Source organism: Rhipicephalus microplus, chromosome 7, assembly GCF_043290135.1.
Source record: "Rhipicephalus microplus isolate Deutch F79 chromosome 7, USDA_Rmic, whole genome shotgun sequence".
Classification (NCBI taxonomy): domain Eukaryota; kingdom Metazoa; phylum Arthropoda; class Arachnida; order Ixodida; family Ixodidae; genus Rhipicephalus; species Rhipicephalus microplus.
Window position 1 is genome coordinate 82,241,272 of NC_134706.1, and position 22,760 is coordinate 82,264,031.

Below are 22,760 nucleotides of genomic sequence, written 5' to 3' on the forward strand. Positions count from 1 at the left end.
TCTCTTCGGTTTTACTGCTACTTGGCACACGCCTTTGCAGCCTGTCAAAAACGGAGTAACAAAAAGTGCTACCAGCGCCTGCAAAACGTGTCGCGTCTAAACTAACTATTTGCCTTTACCTTCGTTCTCATCACTACCGTACTGTTCACTATAGTGCGTACAGGTGTATACAAAGCAAAACTAACACTTCTAATCTATGGACCGACTTAACCACGGCTCTTTGTTTTTTTGAAAGGTACACAGTATGATAATGAATTCCGTACTATATGAGATTCCTTTATATGCCACACTGTGGCAACCGTTACGCGTGAAACGGTCGAGGAAAACAATTTACGTCGCTATTCGCAAGAACTATACACATGCAATCGAAAGAAAGATAAAGAAATATTGACAGTGAATTTTTGTCAGGGTACAAGTAAGGGCCGACTTCGAGGAAAAATGCGTGTCTTTTTCCGGGTAAAAGTAAATCTATATAGTCGTTTTTGTTTGTTGTTGTTTTTATTTTATCACGTTTGTCGGAGTACTTCAATCCCCCAGACACTGACTGCCTCAGTGCGAGGCAACGAAGTCGCAGGTGCGGATGTAGGAAATATGTGCAAGAGGTCTACGTTGCTCTGCTTGTTTCTCATGGGCCTTGCAGTCTTGTCCGGTAAATTTCATACCGAGTCGATTTTAATGAACCCATCTGTACTCGGTTTGACGACTACGAGTTTGAAGATTCAATTTCAATCATTAGCGTAGTAGAAGCTCGCGCAGGAGAGAGATTGATATAAAAATAGATTACTAGTACTACGCTCAAAATTAAGACGCTGCTATGAGCTTTTGAAGAGTCTAGCGCGCATTTTATTACCTGCGAAGCATGTTGGCAGGTATGTTACTGAGCCTGCGTGGTTGTGTACAAAAGAAGTAAGGTATCATACTGTGTACAAAGATAACTTGCGCGTTACTTAGAAGTGCGGTAGCTTGGGCTAGTTGGCATGGCATGACGATAATTATAGCGCGAGAACAAAACGATGACACAGAGTTCATGTCCTTCTTGTCTCTGTGTCGTCGTTTTGTTCTTGCGCATGACGTCATGCACGCAGCTTTATAACATACTAGCAGTTAACGTTGGCGGCTTTCAGAGGCGTAGTCAGAATTGTTTTTCTGCGAGTTGGGCGTTCAACCGTAGTTTGTGTATGTTAGTGCGTGCGTTTGTGTGTGTGCGTGTAATATATTGTTACGTAAGGTAATGTAACTGAAAGGGGGGTTTTTAATGGACCCTGAGTCCACGATCACCGTATGATGATGATGATCATTTCACCGCCATGGCTCGTTCCCCAGTCAGGGGGATCGCAGTAGAAGCAACGTCGTCTTCCTTCTCTACCGCCCCGCCGCGGTGGTCTAGTGGCTAAGGTACTCGGCTGCTGACCCGCAGGGCGCGGGTTCGTATCCCGGCTGCGGCGGCTGCATTTCCGATGGAGGCGGAAATGTTGTAGGCCCGTGTGCTCAGATTTGGGTGCACGTTAAAGAACCCCAGGTGGTCTAAATTTCCGGAGCCCTCCACTACGGCGTCTCTCATAATCATATAGTGGTTTTGGGACGTTAAACCCCACATATCAATCAAATCCTTCTCTACCCACGCTTCTCTTGTTTTTCCTGGTAGTGACACTTCGTATCATTCCCACTGTTTCAGACGAAGTCCTCCGGGTGAGTCATTCTTGTATCCTTCGTGTATATGGCTTCAGGCGGGCAACAAGCGTCACCTCTGTCTTGCATGAACAACGGCCGCTAGTGGTGACACATGCAATTTAATAGTTGACCTCACGGAGACGATGGACTATCACGAATAAACCGGCGTAGTGAGCCAGTAGCTTTTGGCTCAAGCCACGTCTGCGTATCGGGGTCCACACCCACACTAGATCACCGGGGGCATAGGTTACATGCCGGTGTTGACTGTCGTAGCGAGTTTTGGAGGACTCTTGCGCTGCCAGTGTACTTAGCAGGCAAGTCGACGTGTCTCTTCCGCACGACACAAAGTTTCCGCAATTGTGAAATCGTCATGGACGACAAAAGGAAAGATAGAATCCAGCGTATGTCGAGGTGAGCGAGCGTAGAGCAGATAGAAAGGGCTGTAGCCTGTCGTTTCGTGTTTCGCCGTGTTGAAGGCGTACGTGACGAATGGTAATACTTCATCCCAGTTTTTGTGGTCGGAGGCGACGTACATTGACAACATGTTGATGAACGTTCGGTTTGTGCGCTCGGTGAGGCCGTTAGTTAGTGAATGATACGCAGTTGAGGGTCGGAACTTGGAGGCACACAAACGAAGTAATGATTCCACAATATCAGTGGTAAATTGTCGTCCACGGTCACTTATTATCACGCGAGGCGGCCCGTGTCGGAGGATGACTGAATGCAACAGGAACTCCGAAACCTGGACTGCCGTGGCGGAGGATAAGGCAGCCGTCTCGCAGTACCGCGTCAGGTAGTCGGCGCATACAATTATCCACCGGTTACCTTTTGAGGAGCGTGCAAATGATCCCATCAGATCAATGCCGATCTTTTCAAAAGGGGAACCGGGAGGCTTTGCAGGTTGCAGGTGACCAACTGGACCCGAGGTGGGCCGCTTGTGGCTCTGACACTGGGTACAGCTGGCTACGTAGTTTTGAATCGTCTTGCTGATTTTCGGCCAATAGAACTGCTCTTTCATGCGACTAAGTGTTCGTGCGATTCGTAGAATGCCAGAGGTGAGGTCATCATGCGTGAGACGCAGAACAGACGTTTGGAGGGACGCAGGAACAACCAGCAGAAAGCGGGCGCCTGTCGTGGACAAGTTTCTCTGGTAAAGAAGACCATTTCGGACGCAGAATCAGCCTTCGCTTAATGACTTTCTTGCTCCAAGAAAGAGAGCTTTCAAGCTTGGGGCATTACGCTGCTCAGCGGCGAAAGTCACGGCATCGGGAAAGCCAGATGACCGAGAAGCGATAAGGTGGTCAAAGTTATCGCCTTCACAATTTGTCGTCGGTAGCGGCATCTTGGAGAGGCAATCCGCATTAGCGTGTAGACGGCCAGTCTTTTTTTGAAATGGTGAAGACATATTCTTGCAAACAAATGGCCCATCGTGCGAGGTGGCCGGATGGGTGAAGAAGGTGGACCAGCCAAAACAGGGAATAGTGAGCTGTGACGATACTGAACGGGCGACCATAGATATATGAGCGAAACCGTTGCACGGCAAGGACTACCGCTAGGCATTCCTGTTCGGTCAGTGTGTACTTGCGTTCAGGCTTGCCTAAAGAAGAACTTGCGTACGCCACAACGTGTTCCCTCTTGCCAGAACGCTGAACGAGAACGGTACCGATACCGATGCCACTTGCGTCTGTGTGAATTTCCGTGGGCGACGAAGGATTGAAGTACCGAAGTATTGGCTGTGAAGTTAACAAACACTTAAGCTGGTGAAAAGCGGCATCACACTCGGAGGTCCTCTGAAATGGGCTGTTCTAGCGTAGAAGGCTCGTCAGAGAGTGAACGACATCCGCAAACCTGGGTACGAACCGGCGGAAATACGAGCAGAGCCTAATGAAGCTACGCAGTTGTTTCACAGATTTAGAAAGCTCGAACGATTCAACGGCCACTGTCTTTTGTGGGTCAGGTATAATGCCATCTTTATCGACGAGATGTCCCAGCAACAATGTCTGTCGCTCGCCAAAGTGGCACTTTTTTGAATTCAATACAAGGCCAGCTTTTTCAATGCAGTTGAGGACGAGGTCTAGGCGAGTGTTGTGCTCCTCAAACGTACGTCCAAAAATTACGACATCGTCAAGGTAACACATGCATACATGCCACTTTAAACCACACAATATAGAGTCCATAATTCTTTCAAATGTCGCAGGAGCATTGTATAATCTGAATGGCTTAACGTTGAACTCGTAAAGTCTGTCGGTCGTAATGAGTGCCGTCTCTTTTTGTCAGCTGCGTGCATTGGAATTTGCCAGTAACCTGACCTCAGTTCAACAGATGAAAAGTAGGACGTGGAATGCAGGCAGTCTAGAGCGTCATCGATGCGCGGCAGTGAATAGACGTCTGTCTTGGTAAGAGAATTCAGTCGGCGGTAGTCAACGCAAAACCTCCACGTACCATCCTTCTTCCTCACTAGAATGATGGGAGCAGCCCGCGGACTTGCCAATTCCTGTATTATTAAATTTTCCAGAATTTCTTTGACTTGCTCGTCGATGACCTCGTGCTCCGATGGTGCCACTCGGTAAGGTTTCTGCCTAATGGAATGCGCCGATTTGGTGTGGATCTGAGGACGTATCCGAAACGCTGGGATTAAGGGCCTTTGGCTGTTTTTAGAAAAAATCGAACACATTTGAGTGCTTATATAGAACGTCGAGCAGTGTGTGATGTTCACTTTGGTCAAGTGATTTGCTGACCATTTGTAACAATTGGGCATCCTCGGAACCTTCTAAGCCTAGATGTTCATTTTGGCTTGCAGCATCAACAAGCGTAACCAGCGTCGTAGATGATTCGGGTTTAAATACTGCAAGTTTGATGCCGCCTGGTAAAACTGCAGGCTCCATGGAACTGTTCATTGTTCACACACCTGCCCGTCCATCAACGACTAGCACTATACAATGGGGAGTGAGGATGTTCTTTTTAAGACATGCCAAGGGAATCGGTTCGAGCGTGGCGTCAAATGTGCCACAGTTGTTACTGGAACATGTCACGGGAACACACACAGCAGAAAATGTAGGAACGACTGTGTCCACGGAGACGGAAAAGATGAATTCCTCCGGACAGGAATTTTCCAAGAGCGCCGTTGGGAAAGTACCTTGTATAGAAAGGTGCCCACTTCTGCAGTCTACAGTTGCCCCACACTCACACAAGTCGATACCCAAGATAACGTCATGTGTAGACCGCGGAATAACCGCAAACTTCGTGCAAAACACCTTGCCATAAAGCAAGACGTCCACAGTACAATATCCCACCGGACACAACACGTTACCACTTACAGCACAAAATGTCACCCCACGGTTCAGGCAAAACATCACTTTTGGTCCTAGCAGGTTCTTAAGATTTACGCTCATCACCGAGACTGTCGCGCCTGTACCCACAGGTGCCATAGTAGCCACTCCATCGACAATTACATGAACTTTGTTCTTCAACAGAAACGCTGACGGGGGTATATCTGTAGATGGCGCCTGTGATCTCGCAGCCTCACCCTCACTGGCCGCACCGACTAGTTTTCCGGCGGCGATGTCCGTGCGCGTCGCCGTGGCGACGGCGATCGGGGAGCATGTGGAGCTGGTGGTGGCGACAAACTTCGATCAGAGGCCGGTGAGGGGTAGCGTGACCCGGTAGGTGCGCGTGGTTTTCGTCACGTGGGGAGCGGATGGTCGAAAGGTTGGTGAGACATGTACCAAGACTGTCGCTGATTTGGGCGGTGGTCACAAAAAACGTGCGATGTGACCCGGGACGCCACAGCTGTAGCTCGCCGGAATTGGTCGAGAAGCACGTGGCTGCTCAGAGTAAGGACTCCTCTCGGAAGGCATGGGATAGTGGTGCCGCCCTTCAGGGGCACTGTAGGCAGTCGATGTTGGGTAAACAGGCGGGCGAAAACTTCGTTCGTAGTTTGGAGGTGGTTGACTTGGGAATCCAGCCTGCCGCGTTCCTTTATATTTATAAGCGTCTGCTGCGTTGATCGATGGATGTCATGGTGGAAGAGAAACAAGAGTCCGCACACGTTCAGGTTCGCTTGCGTACGCATCCTGAAAATTGCTGGAACGATGATAGGTCTGCTGACATCGAAGCAGCTCTTCTCTGACGATCTGCCGTATGGTCAAAGGAATGTCGTTAGGTGGCACTGTTTCAACACTAGCCACAGTGGGGACGCTGGAAAGGCGGCCGAATTTCGGAGAAATTCGTCGCATCTTGAGGGATTCAAAGGTACGACAGTGCTTAATCACGTCGGACACGGAGTTCAAACAGATTTTCCCAATTAAGAAATTGTACACGTCTTCGGCTATACCCTTGAGAACGTGTCCAACCTTGTCTTCTTCAGACATCCTTGCATTGACGATGTTGCACAGCTTCAAGATTTCTTCAATGTACGTCGTACATGTTTCTCCTGGAAGCTGTGCCCTCTGAAACAATGTCTGCTCCACGCGTTTCTTCTTTGCGTCCGAATCACCAAAGCACTTCTGCACTTCTTCAACAAAACGTTCCCAAGCCATGAACATGTCCTCATGGTTTTTACGAGGACATGTTCCCTTTCAGTTACAATATATTCGCTAGCAAAGTTAATAACTTTCGGGGAGAATTTGACCCACTCCAAGCACTTCCCGGCAACACCCCTGGTGGCTTAGTAAAAAAAAGGGTATGTTCAACTTTCTTCAATATGATAACGACGTGGGGAGAACGCCCCTGTGCGTGAACAATGAAGGAATTTGCATTTGATGATTTGATACCTATGATGGGACATCGCAAATGTCGCATCACTTCATGCAGGTTCTCAGACATGGTAGTGTACATCACTTACGTTAGTGCAGGCCATCTATAGACTTTTCCGCACGAAGTTTCCCTTGGCGCCACCATAATCCTCTCCGTGTTGGTGTATAGGCATCACCCACTCTGAAAATGCATTGCCGATTCACCGACGGCGGTCTTCGTACTCTTGTGCCCCAGACCTGCACAGCGGCATTTTTCTCTCCTGCAAAATGGTCTATAGACATTTTTCAACAGAAAGGGTCTCGGAGCACCTTCTTTTTTGACTGTGGTATGAATGTACAAAGACGTCATTGCCTCGGCTGTGTGCACTAGAAATACCATGCCTATTTACCTCAGACGAGAGGTGATTATGGCACCGCCAACCATGAAGCCTTCCGTGGAATGATGTTATATGACTTAGAAAGAGAACACCTCTTTTCTGGGCTGTAGCACGGGAGTACAAGGGCTGGTGTCATTGCCTCAGCTATGTGTGCTGGAAAGGTGATGCCTATTTACCTCAGACCAGAGGAGACTATGGCGCCGGCACCCGTGCAGCCTTCCGTGAAATTATGTTGTATAACGTAGAAAGAGAACATCTCCTGTTTGGACCATGACACGGGAGTAGAAAGGCTGAAAAAAGCTGACGTCATTGCCTCGGCAAGTACTTTCGGCGGGTCCCGCATGTTTGCCATAGCTCAGTAGCAGTTAGGGTGGCAGCAAGGGAGTCTTCAATGGAAAAGTGCATTGTCTTTGTCTGTAAGCTTCACCGTTCGTCAACGTTTTTTGGGAGCTTTTTGCGTTTACTTATACAACAACCCACCTGTTTATGGTTCATTTTGAAGTACAACACTAGAAAATTGTAGACTGAATTGGTTTGAACGTCCTTCACGGAGAGGTGCACCAGTTCGCTAAAAAAAGACGTTTTTAGACATCACGATAACTCCTTGATATTTCTGGAGCCCTCCACTACGGCGTCTCTCATAATCATATCAAGGTTTTGGGACGTTAAAATCCACAAATCACAAATTAACTCTAAAAAGATTGTGTTTTATACGACTCATGGCTGCTTCACGCATGCGCAAGATGGTTGCCGACGGGTATAAGTTTTCGTTTTAAGCACATGCTTTGATCATTTGTAAGTGCCAGCCTGTCCCGTCACGCTCCTCCTCCGTTTTCGTGTTTACCTCTGGCTTTTTATGCATTTCTAGAAATTCGGGGGCCAGGGGCTCAAGAGACGCTAAACAGAAAAGTGATTTTTCTTGTATAAGTAAATTGCAGTTTTGCAATACCAAAATAAACACTCTGCGATGATGTTTATTAGAACAGAGGAGTCGCAACGAGGTCGCGACGGAAAATGGGCAAACAGCAAGTCTGGCAAAGGCGGCACAGGTTCTCGCGCATTCAGAGCACGGGCTTTTCGTTGTCTTCCGAAGGCGCATACGCGTTGGTGCGTATGCTCCACTACAATACCCCCTGGGTGAAGGGTAGCCATCCTGGCGTCTGAGGGAGTAGGCACAATGAGGGGGTCGTAGTAGGGCTTGAGACGGTCGACGTGTACGGTCTCGCGTCCTCGACGGCGCAAATCTGGTGATTGTGTTAATGGCTCGATGACGTAATTCACCGGGGAGGTCGCGTCAATGACACGGTAGGGACCATGGTACCGGGCCAGAAGTTTAGAAGACAGGCCAGGAACGTGCGGGGGCACCCAAAGCCACACAAGGGAGGCAGCACGAAATGTAGGAGCTATGCGGTGAGCGTCGTCGTGTCGAGTCTTTTGTAGGCCTTGAGCCTCACTTGTCAGAGACCGAGCCAACTGACGGCAGTCTTCAGCGTATCTGGCGACTTCCGAAAGCGGGGAGCACTCAGATGCATCAGGGCGATATGGTAGTATAGTGTCGAGTGGGTGGGAAGGTTCGCGGCCGTACAATAGAAAGAACGGGGAAAAACCGGTAGTCGCTTGCGTCGCGGTGTTATAAGCGAAGGTAACAAATGGCAATACAGCGTCCCAGTTAGTGTGGTCGGAGGAGGTGTACATCCTCAGCATGTCGCCAAGTGTGCGGTTGAACCGCTCAGTAAGACCATTTGTCTGTGGATGGTATGCGGTAGATTTCCGGTGGATGATATTGCATTCAGCAAGGATAGCTTGGATGACCTCCGACAGGAACACTCGACCCCTATCACTGAGTAATTCCCGCGGAGCACCATGGCGTAGAATGAAGCTGCGGAGAATGAAGAATGCAACTTCGTGGGCGGTCGCTGCCGGTAGAGCTCCAGTCTCAGCGTAGCGTGTCAGATGATCGACTCCTACAATAATCCACCGGTTTCCAGAGATACTATATGGGAGGGGGCCATAGAGGTCTATACCCACGCGGTCGAATGGGCGAGCCGGGCACGGGAGCGGCTGTAACATGCCAGTAAGGTGCCGCGGAGGTGTCTTGTTCTGTTGGCAAGTGGTGCAAGACTGAACGTATTTCTGCACAAAGCGATACATTCCTCGCCAGTAATAGCGTTGGCGCAGCCTTTCGTAGGTTTTCAGGACACCTGCGTGAGCACTTTGGGGATCTGCATGGAAATTCATGCAGATGTCAGAGCGCATATGAGTTGGGACAGCAAGGAGTCACTTCCGACCACCAGGCATGTAGTTACGGCAGTACAGAATGTTGTCTCGTAAGGAAAAGTGGACTGCTTGCCGGCGTAGCGCTCTCGTGGAAGGGGCAGCAGACGGATCGGTAAGGTAGTCGACTAACAAGGCAAGGTGTGGGTCTTTACGCTGCTCCGAAAGCATGTCAGTCGTGTCGAGTGGTGACAAGGTGGTAAAAGGGGGAGACAGAGAAGCCACATCTGGTGTTAATGGCGATCGCGAAAGTGCATCGGCATCCGCATGCTTGCGACCGGAACGATATACGACACGGATGTCGTATTCTTGCAATCGAAGTGCCCAACGCCCCAGGCGTCCGGACGGGTCTTTCAAGGTGGACAGCCAACATAGAGCGTGGTGGTCTGTGACCACGTCGAAAGGACGGCCGTAAAGGTACGGGCGAAACTTCGTCAACGCCAAGATTATGGCCAAACACTCCTTCTCTGTCACGGAGTATTTCAATTCAGCCTTCTTGAGAGCGCGACTTGCATAGGCGACTGCGTATTCAGCTTGGGTGCCTTTCCGTTGTGCCAAAACTGCACCAAGACCGATGCCACTTGCATCGGTGTGAATTTCTGTGGCCGCAGCAGGGTCGAAGTGACGAAGAATAGGTGGTGAGGTCAGCAGGCGGCGCAGCTGGCGAAATGCGTCGTCACATGCAGGTGACCATGCAGATATGCCTTTACTGTTGGAAAGCAGACTCGTGAGAGGTGCGATGATGGACGCGAAGTTGCGCAAGAAGCGACGAAAGTAGGAGCAGAGACCGACGAAACTTCGTAGGGCTTTCAGTGATGTAGGCAACGGAAAGTCAGCGACAGCTCGAAGCTTATCGGGATCCGGAAGAACACCGTCTCTGGTGATGACATGTCCCAAGATGGTTAGTTTTCGTGCTACGAAGTGGCACTTCTTGGAGTTAAGTTGTAGGCCTGCAGAAGTTAGACACGTCAGAATCTCGTGGAGGCGAGCAAGATGTGTCGGGAAATCAGATGAAAAGACTACGATGTCGTCCAGGTAACATAAGCAGGTTTTCTACTTGTGGGCACGCAAGATGGTGTCGATCATGCGCTCAAATGTGGCAGGCGCGTTGCAGAGCCCAAATGGCATGACTTTGAACTCATATAGGCCATCCGGCGTTACAAAGGCTGTTTTAGGGCGATCACATTCAGCCATTGGCACCTGCCAATACCCACAACGCAGATCCAAAGATGTAAAAGACTCGGCGCCTTGTAAACAGTCAAGAGCATCGTCTATTCGTGGTAGCGGGTAGACATCTTTTTTCGTAATATTGTTTAAGCGGCGATAGTCGACGCAAAATCGTACGGTGCCATCTTTTTTCTTGACCAGAACCACAGGTGATGACCAAGCGCTTTGAGAAGGCTGTATGACTCCACGTTTAAGCATGTCATCTACTTGCTCCGTAATGACGTGGCGCTCTTCGGCGGAAACGCGGTAAGGACGCTGTCGCAGAGGCGAATGTGAGCCGGTGTCAATAGTATGAGCGATAGTGGTGGTGCGGCCCAAAGCAGGTTCTTGAAAGTCGAAAAAAGAACGAAACTCATTACGGAGAGCAACAAGTTGGCGGCGATGCGAGAGGGGAAGGTCTGCGTCAATAGCATTGTCGAAGGCTGACGAACTTGATGGCTCAGACGCATGAGTGATTGCAGCAATGTGACATGGCGTTTCGTCGGGAAGAATAATATCATCGATATGGTCGACAGGTTGCACATATCCTAACGTTTCACCACGAAGTAAGCCAATGGGGTAGTTGCAGTGGTTGTTGACCAGCATTACGGTTAAACCAGACGCAATTGTAAGAACAGCAAATGGGAGAACGATGCCCTTGCGTTCAGTAAAAACCGGAGATGGCGTAAACACCACCGTGCCGTCAGGTTGCGCCAGACATGAAAGGCTAATAGGGACCGAAGCTTCAGGAGGCAAGGTGATGTCGTCATCAGCGATGACTTTGCAGAGCAGAGGAGAGCGGTCGGGTGGTGGAAATTCACATGTTGGCACAAGGGACACTTCGGCACGGGAACAATCGATGATAGCTTCATGACGTGATAAGAAATCCCAACCCAGGATAAGGTCATGAGAGCAAGATGGTAGAACAAAAAACTGTACGACGTACAAAACGTCTCGAATGACGACGCGCGCCGTACACACAGCCGAGGGATGAATGCGTTGCGCGCTAGCCGTGGACAGCACCAAGCCACTGAGAGATGTGGTCACTTTCTTCAGTTTCCTACAAAAGTTTGCGTTCATCACAGAAACGGCGGCCCCGGTATCAATTAACGCTAATGTGGCGACTCCCTCTACATCGACGTCAACAACATTTTGCGGCGAAAATGGAGGCCTTGGGAATTGCGCACAAGTTGCAGTTCTTGCCCCCGGAACTGCACTGATTAGTTTCCCTCCTCAAGAGGTGGTCGACGACGCATAAGGGATGGCGATCGGTGACGAGGTGATGGGAAACGAGCAGTCGATGGGTGGCGATCCGAGTCGGAGTGCCTCTGTTCATATGCAGACGTGGTGGTCTGCTGCGGTGTGTAGGTAGGAGTTCCGAAGTTTGCGTGCGCAGGCGTTGGACGGCGGCGGCAGAAGCGTGCAATGTGGCCAGCGATGCCACACGTGAAACAGATGGGACGATTGTCTCGGGTGCGCCACTCATTAGATGGACGGAAAAAGCGAGGTGGGGGCCTGTAGACTGGAGGCGAGGCCGGAGGAGGTGGAGCCGATAAGGCGACTGGATGCGGTGGGGGCCGCGCGACCACAGCTGCGTAGCTGAGAGGTGAAGGCGGCGCAGTTGGTGCGTAGCCAGCAGTTGAGAGATCAGATGGCACCGAAGTGCACGGGTAAGAGGCCGGCACTGTAGGGAGTGCATTGCAAATTTCAGTGCGTATGGCCTGCTGCATATTCGAAGGGAGGCTTGTCGTGGGCGCGTCACTATGCGGCAGCAGGGAAAGCTGTCGGGCGACTTCCTCCCTGATGAAGTCTTTAATCTGGTTCGACAGAGTTCCTTGGTGAACGTTGCCATTGGCGAGTGCGACGGCCGAGATCGAATCTGGTGATGGGACACTCTGTCGGGCGATGGAACGCTGACGACGCAATTCATCGAAGCTCTGGCACAGGCTTACGAGGACTGCCACCGTGGTCGGGCTCTTCGCCAGCAACATCTGGAATGCGCCATCCTCGATGCCTTTGAGAATATGTCGAATTTTCTCTTCTTCAGGCATGGATGAGTTAACACGCCTGCAGAGGTCGAGCACATCCTCAATATAGCTAGTAAAGGTCTCACCAGGTTGCTGGGCTCGGTGGCGCAGACGCTGGTCAGCGCGGAGCTTGCGGACCTCTGGTCGGCCGAACGCTTCGGTCACGAGGGTCTTGAAGGTGGACCAGCTGGCGATGGCGGTTTCGCGGTTGGTGAACCATAGCTTGGCGACGTCAGCCAAGTAAAAGATGACATAGGCAAGCTTAGAGTCGTTGTCCCATTTGTTGCTGGCACTCACGCGTTCGTACAAGGAGAGCCAGTCTTCAACGACTTGCTCACCACTGCCGCTGAAGATTGGTGGGTCCCGCTGACGGGTAGCACCGGGGCAGGTCGACGGGGCAGCCGATGGTGCTGGCTGTGCTGGGATGGGCTGGTTGGCGACTGCGTCAGCCATGTTGTACGGTAGTCTTTCGGCCAACTTGCGAGAGCGGAGCTCCAGGTCTGCTTAGGGATCCCCGGCACCTCCACCAAATGCGATGATGTTTATTAGAACAGAGGAGTCGCAACGAGGTCGCGACGGAAAATGGGCGAACAGCAAGTCTGGCAAAGGCGGCACAGGTTCTCGCGCAATCAGAGCACGGGCTTTTCGTTGTCTTCCGAAGGCGCATACGCGTTGGTGCGTATGCTCCACTACAACTCGTATAATGAAAAGGCGCTCGGTAAGCATGAAAACAAGAAAAAAAGGGCAGATCCCACGTACTTGGGAATCGACATTATGCGAAGCATGCGGAGGTAAGGTGACCATGTTGCATCTTTTTAATTGAGCGACGTGTCATAAAACGACGCTAATTATATGTACAGTGTCAATTTTTATGAAAGGGAACACGAGAACACGTGGCCTGCGCGCTCCGGCGGCTGCTGGCAGCGCGTTCAAGCGGAAACGAGAGCAACCGCAGTCTCTTTTAGCGTCATCTCGCGGCGAGCAAAACAATTTGTCGCTGATATGGTACCAGCAGCAAGATTGTGACCCCTCCCCCTTCAAGGCAATTACGGGCTCTCCCGTAATCACCTTAAGAGGCAGGGGGTCGCAATGTTGCCGTTCTATATCGGCAACGAATGGTTGTTTTGCTCGCCACGAGACGCAAAAAGAGACTGTGGTTGCTATCGCTTCCGCTTGAACGCGCTGCCAGCAGCCGCCGGAGCATGCAGGCCACGCGTCGCCATGTTCTCTGTCATAAAAATTGACACTGTACAAATGTTGCACGCACAGAAATATTTAGAAGAGTTGCAGATGTTCATATAACCAGTTGTTTGCACTTGCGCAATGACGTCAAATAGAACATGCGTACTAGCAACGCCAGAAGCTGATAGGAAGCGCTGATGCTCGCGACGATACTGGCCCTGGACACTTCTACGTAAATTAACTTCAGCGCATGACTTTAACCCGACGTGACGGCTCTATCAAAGAAGCACATATGTAATGTTTATAAAATTGGGTAGGCAGCACTGCGAACACTTTTGACGCTTCAGGAAGAGATTCGCGTCTATTTGAAAGGTAGTTCCGAGTCCTGGCGTAACTCTGTGGTAAAATGCCTCATTGGCACGCAGAATACTTTGGTTCGATTCCAGTTGGGACCCTGGAATTTATTCTTTGCATTCGTCGGGTTGACGCTACCTATGTCGGCTATGAACGCTCGTACGTAAAAATTGCCCATGTGTGTCATTACTGGGTAGATACTAAGTGTCAATCAACTGTGGCACATACCCGCGTACCAGCCGCAAATACCCGCCAGTGGATATGTGCCACTTTCTGGCGGGTAGTGTCTGAGGACTTACGCAGCGGGATTGTGACATTATTCATGTCTTGACCAGCGCGTCATATTCGTTAAACCATTTTATCCTCCCATACTAACTTTGGTTCACGCCAAGTTACAAGGGTGACCACAAGAGCACCCAAACGTAAGCGACTAGATAGATGGATACGCTCCAAGTCGCCGAAGCTCGCTAAGAAATGTTTCGAATTTAAAACACACGTGACGACTCCACCTTGAAGTGCTAACCATGGCCAGCACACAGAAAAAAGAAACAAAAAACACAAGAAAGTGCACCACAGCATTCGTGTCATGCACTTTTTTGTGTTTGTTCTTTTTTTATGCACTGATCTCCATGAATATGTGCCAACTAGCCCAATTTGCTGGTTTACTTCACCTTGAAGTGCTCGCACCAGCTTGCCGTGACGTCTTAGATGGAAGTAAGGCTTAGAAGTCTGTCGGTAAAACAGAATGTTTACATTGAGGCACTAAAAAAACCTGTATTATAGCCACTGTAAACAAAAAAAACATTAACTGAACCAATGTGGCTGAAAACCACAAATATCTTGTGCTTCATGATGTTCCACTTACGTCCAAGCTTCGGCGTTTACTTCAAGTTTACTTACTTCAAAAGTAAACTTAGGCCTCCGTTTCCTCTTCAAACAATTATTCTATTACGGTGAAATCAATGACAGCTGAGCTCGAAAAGAATAATGCATCTCTTCGAACTGGTTCGTTGTTTCAGTTTAATGACCAGTTCATTGGCACGAGCCCGGTTCAAAGAGCACGGTCAATGGCCCGTGGCGGATCCAGAGGTGGATGGTAGGGGTGATCACATCCGTTCCCTCCCAAAGGTTGTATCAGCACTCCCATTCCGCTCCCTTCAGTGCCAGTCATCTACCTCTATCACCGATTAGGACAGATTAGGGGGACAAAATTAACGGTATTTATGCTGTGATGTGGTTGTTAAGACGATAGTGATTGCTGAAAACAAAAGTCAAGATTCTCCAGTACAACTTTGAGCAACCCCCTCCCCCCACCGAAAAAAAATGAGTGGCTCGATCTAACTGTTCATGAGCGCAGGAACGGTGATGTCACCCGCATGATGCGCAAAGTGCAAAAATACAGACGCATGCAAAACCGAGGCAGATTAGTCTCCCTACTTCTTCCTCTCTACCTTCTCCCCTCAAACCGGCGAACACGCGTTCCCGCCACTGACCGCAGCCGACTCTCTCCAAGCTCGCGGGTCTTGAAAAGCGTCTGCTGAAAAAAAGTACAAAGTCGTTTGCGTCCAATTTCTAAGGAGCTTCGCTCATTGGTTGTATCAGTACACGGAAATGCTAGTTATGATTACCATACATCTCACTTGCGTGAGGATTACAAACATACATGTGACTTAATGCCTTGTACTTTCTTTCAACCCAATGGTGGGCAACGAAGAGAAGGGCACCAAGAAGAAAGTCAAGGAAGCTTCAGGTCAGTAGTGCCTTATGTTCTTCATTCCTCAAGGTTGCTCTGGGCCTTATTCACTTTCCCAAATAGTTTAAAAAAAGCCCGTAGTTGTCCACAGTTGTCAACATATGAACCTGTCGTGATTACGTTTATTCGAGCAGAGAAGTCGCAACGAGGTCGCGACGGAAAATGGGTGTACGGCAAGTCTGGCACAGGCGGCACAAGCTCTCGCGCAAGCAGAGCACGGGGCTTTTCGTTATCTTCCGAAGGCGCATACGCGTTGGTGAGTATGCTCCCCTACAATACCCCCGTGGTGAAGGGTAGCCATCCTGGCGACTCAGGGAGTAGGCACAATGAGGGGGTCGTAGTAGGGCTTGAGACGGTCGACGTGTACGGTCTCGCGTCCTCGACGTCGCAAGTCTGGTGATTGTGTTAGTGGCTCGATGATGTAGTTCACCGGGGAGGTCAAGTCAATGACACGGTACGGACCATGGTACCGGGCCAAAAGTTTCGAAGGCAGGCCAGGAACGTGTGGGGGCACCCAAAGCCACACAAGGGAGCCAGCACGAAACGTAGGAGCTATGTGGTGAGCGACGTCGTGTCGAGTATTTTGTAGACCTTGAGCCTCACTTGTCAGAGACGGAGCCAACTGACGGCAGTCTTCAGCGTATCAGGCGATTTCCGAAAGCGGGGAGCACTCAGATGCATCAGGGCGGTACGGGAGTATAGTGTCGAGTGGTTGGTAAGATTCGCGGCCGTACAATAGAAAGAACGGGGAAAAACCGGTAGTCGCTTGCGTCGCGGTGTTATAAGTGAAGGTAATAAAAGGCAATACAGCGTCCCAGTTAGTGTGGTCGGAGGAGGTGTACATCCTCAACATGTCACCAAGTGTGCGGTGGAACCGCTCAGTGAGACCATTTGTCTGTGTATGGTATGCAGTAGATTTCCGGTGGATGATGTTGCATTCAGCGAGGATAGCTTGGATGACCTCCGACAGGAACACTCGACCATATCACTGAGTAATTCCCGTGGAGCACCATGGCGTAGAATGAAGCTGCGGAGAATGAAGAGTGCAACTTCGTGGGCGGTCGCTGCCGGTAGAGCTGCAGTCTCAGCGTAGCGTGTCAAATGATCGACTCCGACAATAATCCACCGGTTTCCAGAGATACTATATGGGAGGGGGCCATAGAGGTCTATACCCACGCGGTCGAATGGGCGAGCCGGGCACGGGAGCGGCTGTAACATGCCAGTTAGGTGCCGCGGAGGTGTCTTGTTCTGTTGGCAGGTGGCGCAAGACTGAACGTATTTCTGCACAAAGCGATACATTCCTCGCCAGTAATATTGTTGGCGCAGCCTTTCGTAGGTTTTCAGTACACCTGCGTGAGCACTTTGGGGACCTGCATGGAAATTCATGCAGATGTCAGAGCGCATATGAGTTGGGACAGCAAGGAGCCACTTCCGACCACCAGGCATGTAGTTGCGGCGGTACAGAATGTTGTCTCGTAAGGAAAAGTGGGCTGCTTGCCGGCGTAGCGCTCTCGTGGAAGGGACAGCAGATGGATCGGTAAGGTAGTCGACTAACAAGGCAAGGTATGGGTCTTTGCGAGTGCTTCTTAAGATAGAGAAAGGAAGAGAAAAGTGAGCCCCGTTATTGTCTTCTTCAGGAGCGACACCGCCACAGAGCTCACAAGGGATGGGGGTGAGGAGGGATAAAAAGGGTAGAAGTAAAGGTATAGAAAAGAGGAAGAAGGAGCAACAACAAACTGAGGGGATAGGAGAGACAGGAAAGATGGAAGCATGGTCACTGGAGTCCGAGGACGGGGTACACTTGCGAGAGATGTTGTCGGCGTCTGTAGATGGCGTAGAGCAGGTCCAGTAGGTCAGAACTGCACTGTCGTCGAAGACCGTCGGCGACAGGAGGTGACGTAGGGCCAGCCCAGTCGGCCAGAGCTACGAAGACGCCGAAGGTCGCGAGCGCGCGGAGCACACGGGCGCACAACCGGTCGGCACGGAATCCAGTGAGAGGTATGGGTCTTTACGCTGCTTCGAAAGCATGTCAGTGGTGTCAAGTGGTGACAAGGTGGTAAAAAGGGGTGACAGAGAAGCCACATCTGGTGTTAATGGCCCATTAACACCAGATGTGGCTTCTGATCGGGAAAGTGCATCGGTGTCCGCATGCTTGCGACCGGAACGATATACTACACGGATGTCGTATTCCTGCAATCAAAGTTCCCAACGCCCCAGACGTCCGGACGGGTCTTTCAAGGTGGACAGCCCACATAGAGCTTGTTGGTCTGTGACCACGTCGAAAGGACGGCCGTAAAGCTACGGGCAAAACTTCGTAAGCGCCAAGATTATGTCCAAACACTCCTTCTCTGTCACGGAGTAATACAATTCAGCCTTCTTGAGAGCGCGACTTGCATAAGCGACTACGTATTCGGTTTGGGTGCCTTTCCGTTGTGACAAAACTGCGCCAAGACTAATGCCACTTGCATCAGTGTGAATTTCTGTGGCAGCAGTGGGGTCGTAGTGGCGAAGAATAGGTGGTGAGGTCAGAGGCGGCGCAGCTGGCGAAATGCGTCGTCACGTGCAGGTGACCATGCAGATATACCTTTGCTTTTGGAAAGCAGACTAGCCAGAGGTGCGATGATAGACTCGAAGTTGCGCACGAAGTGACGAAAGTAAGAGCAAAGACCAACGAAACTTTTTAGGGCTTTCGGTGATGCGGGCATAGGGAAGTCAGCGACAGCTCGAAGCTTATCGGGATCCAGAAGAACACCGTCTCTTGTGATGACGTGTCCCAAAATGGTTAGTTTTCGGGCTGCGAAGTGGCACTTCTTGGTGTTAAGTTGTAGGCCTGCAGAAGTTAGACACGTCAGAATCTCGTGGAGACGACGAAGATGTGTCGGGAAATCAGCTGAAAAGACTATGATGTCATCTAGGTAACACAAGCAAGTTTTTCACTTATGGGCACGCAATATGGTAATCATGCGCTCAAATGTCGCAGGCGCGTTGGAGAGCTCAAATGGCATAACTTTGAACTCATATAGGCCATCCGGCGTTACAAAGGCTGTTTTAGGGCGATAACACTCAGCCATTAGCACCTGCCAATACACAGAACGCAGATCCAAGGATGTAAAGAACTCGGCGCCTTGTAAACAGTCAAGAGCACCGTCTATTCGTGGTAGTGGGTAGACGTCTTTCTTTGTAATCTTGTTTAAGCTGCGATAGTCCACGCAAAATCGAACGTTGCCATCTTTTTTCTGTACCAGAACCACGGGTAACGACCAAGCGCTTCGAGAATGCTGTATGACTCCACGTTTAAGCATGCCATCTACTTGCTCCGTAATGACGCGGCGCTTTTCGGCAGAAACGCGGTAACGACGCTGTCGCAGAGGCGAATGTGAGCCGGTGTCAATAGTATGAGTGACAGTCGTGGTGCGGCCCAAAGCAGGTTTCTGAAGGTCGAAAGAAGAGCGAAACTTGTTAAGGAGAGCAACAAGTTCGCTGCGATGCGAGGGGGGAAAGTCTGCGTCAATAGCATTGTCGAAGGCTGGCGAGCTTGATGGCTTAGACGCATGAGTGATTGCGGCAAAGTGACATGGGGTTTCGTCAGGAAGAATAATATCATCGATAAGGTCGACAGGTTGTACATATTGTCACGACGCAGACACAGCAGGAGTCCGATATAGAAAAGCTCACTTTAATTAAAATGTAAGGCGCTCGTAAAGAGGACCGGGCTAGAGCTTCGTCTTCCTCTCTGGCTGTGCGAGCTCTCCTCTGCAGGTTGAATGCGGCATTTGCCTCCCTCCAGGAAGAGCATCGACCCGATGCTCGGCTACAGAATACGCGGTGTATGTAGTTGACGTATTACGCAACTGGCTCACTGCAATGTGGCTTCATCCGAACAACGTGTACGATTTCAGATTTTTGAGCTCACGAGGAACTGTCAGGGATGACCTCATAATTCACGTCACTTAGGTGCCGTACAACATTGTAGGAACCAAAGTACTTCTTCAGTAACTTTTCAGAAAGGCCGCGTCGATGAATAGGGCTCCAGAGCCACACTTTCTCGCCTGGTTGATAAGTGACGTATTGGTGTCGCAGGTTATAACGTTGTGCGTCGTAACTCTGCTGTCAGGCGATTCGCACACGTGCTAGCTGCCGTGCCTCTTCAGCTCGTTGAGTAAAGGCTTGAACATCTATGTCTGTATCGTCGCAGTCGTGCAGCAGCACGGCATCAAGCATTGTCGTCACTTCACGGCCATAAAGAAGACTAAATGGCGTGCTCCGTGTAGTTTCCTGCTGCGCCGTATTATAGGCAAACGTCACGTATGGTGGAACGTCGTCCCAATTTTTATGATCCACGTCGATGTACGTACTGAGCATATCAGCAATTGTCTTGTTGAGGCGTTCTGTTAAGCCGTTGGTTTGTGGGCTGTAGGAGGTAGTTTTTCAATGCGCTGTTCCACTCAACTCAAGCACTGACTTGAGGAGCATAGCCGTGAAAGCGGTACCTCTGTCTTTTATTATAATTCTAGGAGCACCAAGCCTCAGAACGATATTTTCAATGAAAAATTGTGCTGCTTCTACTGCGGTTCCACTTGATAAAGCCTTTGTTTCTGCGTAGCGAGTAAGATAGTCCGTAGCGACAATTACCCACTTGTTTCCAGTATGCGAAGTCGGAAATGGTCCAAGGAGATCCATTGCAATTTGTGCAAAAAGCATGGTGGGAACTTGAACTGGTTGCAACGATCCGGCTGGTTTTAAAGGTGGCGATTTTCATCGTTGTCAATCGAGGCACGTGCGAATGTAATGCTTTACAGTGCCTGGAAGCTTCGGCCAGTAGTACTTGTGTTGGATTCCGGCCAATGTGCGCGTGTATTCGAGGTGGCCGGAGGTTGGCTCATCGTGGCAAGCGCTCAGGATCTCATCGCGAACGGATGTCGGGATGACAAGTAAGTGGGCATTTCCGCTGGGGGCAAAGTTCTTCTTGTATAGGACACCACTGCGCAAGCAGAATGATGGCAGGCTCCTTGCAAATATCTTGGGAACGCTTGTAGACTGGCCGTTAAGAAAACTAATAAGAGGGAGCAACTCACTGTCTTCTTTCTGCTTAGACGAAATGGTGACTGTGTCGACCACTCCTAAAAATGCCATGTCATCATCTTCTGAGACATCGTCTTGCTTTATAGGCGACCTGGATAAGCAATAAGCATCAGAGTGCTGCCGTCCCGACTTAGAGACGACTGTCATATCCCATTCTTGTAGGCGTAAGCTCCAGCGCGCTAGCCGACCGGATGGGTCCTTCAAGTTGGTCAGCCAGCAAAGGGAGTGGTGGTCGCTGACTACGTGGAAGGGGTGGCCGTAGAGGTATGGGTGAAACTTCAGAACTGCCCATACTACAGCAAGAAATTCCTTTTCCGTTGTGGAATAATGGGACTCGGCACGGGAAAGCGTCCTACTTGCATATGCAATCACTCTCTCGGCTGAGTCTTGCCACTGGACGAGTACAGCGCCTAAACCTACGTTGCTGGCATCAGTGTGGATCATGGTTGGAGCGTCCTCGTCAAAGTGAGCAAGCACAGGTGTTGTCTGCAGGCGGTGTCGTAGACCGTCAAATGCTGCTTGTTCCTCTTCGCCCCATAAAAATGAAACATCGTCTCTCGTTATGCGTGTTAAGGGTAACGCTATGTGCGAGAAATTGGCGATAAACCTGGGGTAGTAGGCGCAAAGGCCAAAAAAACGTCTTACGACCTTCTTTTCTGTTGGCACTGAAAATTTTCGGACGGCGTCAATCTTGTCGGGGTCCGGACGAACACCTTCATGGCTCACCACATGTCCTAAGAATCGGAGTTCCTTGAAACCGAAATGACATTTCTCAGGTTTCAGCGTTAAGCCAGCGGACCGTATTGCTCAAAATACTAACAGCAGCCGTCTCAGATGTTCCTCGAATGTTGGTGAGAAAACAATGACGTCGTCGAGGTATACCAGACACGTCTGCAACTTAAGGCCTGATAGGACGGTATCCATCAGTCTCTGAAATGTTGCTGGGGCTGAGCACAATCCGAAGGGCAAGACTAAACTCGTAAAGCCAGTCAAGCGTAACAAAAGCAGTCTTTTCTCTGTCCCGCTCATCGACCTCGATTTGCCAATAACCGCTTTTCAGGTCCATCGACGAGAAGAAGTGTGCATGCCTCAGCCTGTCAAGTGAATCGTCAATACGCGGCAGTGGGTATACGTCTTTCTTTGTCACGCGGTTCAGCTTGCGGTAGTCCACACAGAAGCGTAAGCTGCCGTCTTTCTTCTTAACTAGCACTACAGGTGACGCCCAAGGGCTCTTTAACGGCTGAATGATGTCATCATTGAGCATTTTCAGGACTGCTTCGCGTTCTTTCGGTGCCACGCGGTATGGGTTTTGTAGAATTGGTCTTGTCGTCTCTTCCGTTATAATTCGGTGCTTTGTTAGTGGCGTTTGATTTACCCTCGAGGTCGACGAAAAACAATCTTCAAACTGGCCGAGAAAATGTAGAAGACTCTGCCTCAGCGCTGGCGATAAATATGTGCTCACGTCGACAGGCAGTGGTGTTGAAGCGGCCGGTGTCTCTGCCTGTTGTACTGCGAAGCGCTCGCGGAGTTCTACAATTTCTTCGAAGTATGCAACTGTGGTACCCTCTGTAATGTGTCGACGCTCGTTGCTGAAGTTTGTCAACAGAACCTCTGCTTGCCCAGACACTACACTGACGAGACTTCTGGCAATAGTGATTCCTCGAAAGAGTAAAAGCGTCGATATTTGTTCCGCGACACCTTTTCCAGTATGCTGCGTGTTACACGTGACAGAGACGAGGCGGCATGACAACGGTGGCATGGTCACGTCGTCAATCACGCGCATGGGCTTGCGCTGCAGCGCTGCGCTATGATCCGCTGAGAAGGCCAGTACACCATCCGGTATATTTATGATGGCACCGTACTCCCGCAAGAAATCCATACCCAAGATGTCCTGTTTACAACACTCAGAAAGAATAACGAAGGTTACCACGAATGATGAATCCCCGATCTTGATTCGTGCGGTGCACTTTCCGGTAGGCGTCAGCAGCTGGCCTCCGGCTCCTCTAATTTGCGGCCCCGTCCATTCTATTTTTACCTTCTTGAGTTTGTCGGCCAGATTCGCACTCATTATTGAAAGGTC

The 22,760-nt window shown here is 50.2% G+C and overlaps 1 protein-coding gene across 1 annotated transcript in view; it reads left to right on the forward strand.

Moving 5' to 3' along the window:
- Positions 1–562: 562 nt before the first annotated feature.
- LOC119179801 (uncharacterized) overlaps positions 563–22,760 on the forward strand; it is a 70,296-nt gene continuing 48,098 nt past the window's right edge. The window contains exon 1 of the mRNA XM_075868212.1: positions 563–649. Within this exon, the coding sequence (XP_075724327.1) occupies positions 592–649 (58 nt within the window). The 5' untranslated portion in view covers positions 563–591. The remainder of the gene's footprint in view (positions 650–22,760) is intronic.